Source organism: Amphiura filiformis, chromosome 5 (assembly GCF_039555335.1).
Source record: "Amphiura filiformis chromosome 5, Afil_fr2py, whole genome shotgun sequence".
Classification (NCBI taxonomy): domain Eukaryota; kingdom Metazoa; phylum Echinodermata; class Ophiuroidea; order Amphilepidida; family Amphiuridae; genus Amphiura; species Amphiura filiformis.
In genome coordinates this window covers 38,751,642-38,755,318 of record NC_092632.1, presented here as the reverse complement: position 1 = coordinate 38,755,318, position 3,677 = coordinate 38,751,642, and the positions used below count along the sequence as shown (strand labels likewise).

The following is a 3,677-nucleotide window of genomic DNA, read 5'->3' as shown; positions in this document are numbered from 1 at the left end:
AATACCACTCAGCCGTGTTTGGTTTTGGGACATGCTGTATGTGTACTTAACACGATTTTGCCCTTAAAATAACCCAAACATATCCATAAACGTTTAAAATATAGTCCAAAGTAACTCGGATTTCTTTTTATTATATGTAGAAACACGGCAATGTATTTAAAACTGCATGAAAATGCCACATTGATGTACTCATACACTTGAAAAATATAAATCAAAATTTTTTTTATCATATTTGGCTATGAGCTCATTAATTATTCATGAGCTAATTTGCATAATTAATTATTAAATCTGTTTTTCTAAACGCTTAAAGTCCAAGCTTACCAATAGTATGGCACTTATTGATTTTTACCCACCCAACTAATAACACAGCAACGCAGTAGTTAATAGGATACATCCACACCACTCAAATAATTATAACACTTTTGTGGGGGTAATAGAATAGGGTTAAACGATCCATGATAGACCTTGACCTCTGCATTCAGCATATTGACACAGACAATAGGCTATTATTTTCTGTAGCTTTCTCGGAAAAATACGTTGTCACGAATTTATACTAGAGAAGTAAATACATACGAATTGATAATTTTTATCAAATTTGCATAACTCTACACCAATAATCGGATATATTGTTTTTGTTATTAGTTTCAAATCAAGAGGAACATGTCGTATTACGAGCTGTTCATACATAGTTTTAATGTTCAAATAATATTGGTATTGTTTGCCATTTTACTATTGTCATCATATGCCTTCAGCCGACGCAATAATCTACCACCGGGACCATGGCGTCTTCCTCTGCTGGGAAATCTTCCAACTCTCGCGTTAAACCTTTATCGCACTGGCAAAGAACCAGAGCAATTGTTTGCTGACATTGCGAAGAAATATGGTGAAGTATTCAGTTTGAAGTTCGGTACGAAATTGGTGGTGATTGTCAATGGATTTGAATCAATTAAAGACATTTCCAAAGATCCTCGCGTTAATGACCGCCCAAGAAGTACCTTAATGGAAGAGATTGAGCTTGATGTAGGTAAGTTTATCTATAGCCTAATTGCACACTATCATTATGGCATAAACATCTGACGCCAAACTCAAATTATTGTGCACGCTATAACTATATAAAAGAAAAGTGGTTGGAATATCAGTGTAATCGTGTATTGGAAGATCTTAGTGAGAAAGGAAGATCAGATTTATGGTACGCCAAAGTAAGAGAACTGACAGGTAAGTTGATGAGTAGTACGGGATTACCACACTTCCACCTACTTGACAAGACGATAACAAACAGATATAGTATTTGAAAAAAGAAAACACAATAATAGTTGACACCAAAGGCCCAGATATCATGGATAGAGAGTAAAAGAAGCAGTTGAATCTTTGAAAAAGAGCAATGCAGATCGAAAGGACGTACGGTATACCAGCAGAGACGATATGGAAGAACCTGGAAGACAAGGGACCTGAAGCATTGAAGGAAATAATGCATTCACAACAGCAAAGCTAAGCAACTCTGATTCCACTGCAAAAGAAACCAAATACCACATAGTGCAATAACCGATCACTAACAGATCCATCAGTATGCATCAAAGATCACTCTATTAATCGATATCTTTATCGATTTGAATACTAATGTAAATACAATTTTATTTTTATTTTACAGCCACTCTTTTTAGCTCTGGTAAATCGTGGAAATTCCAGCGCACTTTTATGCTAAAAACTTTCCGGGCTTTCGGCGTAGGGAGAATCAAATTTGAAGGCAATGTCATAAAGGAAGCAGCAACATTAGTTAATGGTATGCGCAATGCTAAGGGGAAGCCTTTTGATCCTTATACACTGATCGCAAATTGCGTGGCCAATGTCCTTTGTTCCGTTGTTTTGGGCAGGCGATATGATCATTCAGACGCCGAGTTTAAGCGTCTTACCTTACTTTTGAACACAATTGCCCATGAGTTAGGAGCCGGTAGTCTGCTTGTGTTTTTTCCCATGGCAAAATATATTTTTGCAAAAAGATATAAAAGCATAACATCCATTTTGTCAGAATTTAGAAAGTTCATCGCAAATGTCTTTAACGAACATCGACAAACTTTTGATAAGGACGGCATGCTTGACATTGTTGATGTTTTACTAAACGAAATTGAGCTTGTTAAAAACGAAACGGGTGATCGCGTCAACTACATACACCTGAAGTCTCTCATTGCATCAACAACTTTTCTGTTCATAGCTGGAACTGAATCTCCTACATCAACCTTGCGATGGGCACTTCTTTATATGATGAAGTACCCCGAAATTCAGGCTAAAGTGCATCAAGAAATAGATGCGGTTGTAGGTCCCACGCGTATGCCACAATGGGCCGATAGATCATTACTCCCCTATACCGAAGCCGTTCTACTTGAGATTCAGCGCATTCGAACGAACTTGGCAACTAGCTTTCCTCGTGTGGCTTCCGAAGACACGAAACTAGCTGGCTATGATATACCAAAAGGTACATTTGTAATCTTCAATCATTGGGCAGTGCATAACGATCCAGATGTATGGGCTGAACCGGAGCAATTCAAGCCAGAGAGGTTCGTGGATGATGACGGAAAGCTACTTCATCGAGAAGAATTGATGCCCTTCAGTAAAGGTCAGATATTTTTCTCTTTACTCATGGCCATATTCATGACGAACATTTCACTTAAGTGCAAACCTTCCCCGGCTTAAAACTGCAAATTTGAATGGTACAAGCGAAATTAAATATCTTACCATAGGACCCAACGACCCAACGATGGCCCTGGTGGGTTTCGAGCCTCTAACCTTGTGATCATGAACCGAACGCGCTAACCGTTAGGCCACTACTCGCATAATGATAGCGATTTATCCTCGGTTTGCAGAAATACATCATACAAGTTATTTTTATACTTTTGAGTACAAAAATGGTTTAACCATGCATTTATGCATATTTATTCACCAATCTCTACACAAGAGCAAATGCTAATGAGACAAATGAAAAAGAATAATCTGAAATGAGTTGTGTGATTACTTGTATGTAACTTTTGCATTCTTGAACCATATTTTGTACATGTTCTCAAAATTACAAACAAATTACTTTATCGTAGGCAATTATCGTAGCAGGATGACGATAGGCCTATCACACATATTATGATAGAAATGATTTCTAGCGAGTATCATTTTTATCTAAATCTTCTTTTCTATCCCGTATTATATTTTACAGGTCATCGACAATGTCTTGGTGAGAATCTTGCCAAAATGGAGTTCTTCTTGTTCTTCACCTACATCCTGCACTCATTCACTATCACAAAACCATCTGATGCGAAGGCGCCCTCTATGAAGGGTATCTCTGGAGTCTCATTAAGTCCCACGCCCTTTCAGATTGTTCTTACGGAGCGCAAAAAAAACTGATGATCTGTGATTGGCGCATGCGAAAATAACATCAAATTTCACTTGAACATAATCTTCATGGACAAAAGTCTGATTTTACACGACGTGATGTAGCATAGTATATTTGAATAAAGATTGAGGATACAGTAGGCCTCCAATTTATGTGAACTCTTCTAGCTTTGTGCCATAATTAGTGTTGGTTATTAACCTGCTGGGCTTGGTTGAAAGGACATGAACATCACTTGTTGGTCAGTATGTTTGAAGTAGCTGCTGATCTTGTATATTATGACACACGACATACGGCATGCAGT

The 3,677-nt window shown here is 37.7% G+C and overlaps 1 protein-coding gene across 1 annotated transcript; it reads left to right on the top strand.

Annotated features, from left to right (window-relative positions):
• Positions 1-660: 660 nt before the first annotated feature.
• On the top strand, positions 661-3,387 carry LOC140152176 (cytochrome P450 2U1-like). Its single transcript, XM_072174476.1, has 4 exons — positions 661-1,024; positions 1,649-1,780; positions 2,210-2,611; positions 3,200-3,387. The coding sequence occupies exons 1-4, from the start codon at positions 661-663 to the stop codon at positions 3,385-3,387; spliced, it is 1,086 nt and encodes a 361-aa protein (XP_072030577.1).
• The last annotated feature ends 290 nt before the right edge of the window (positions 3,388-3,677 follow it).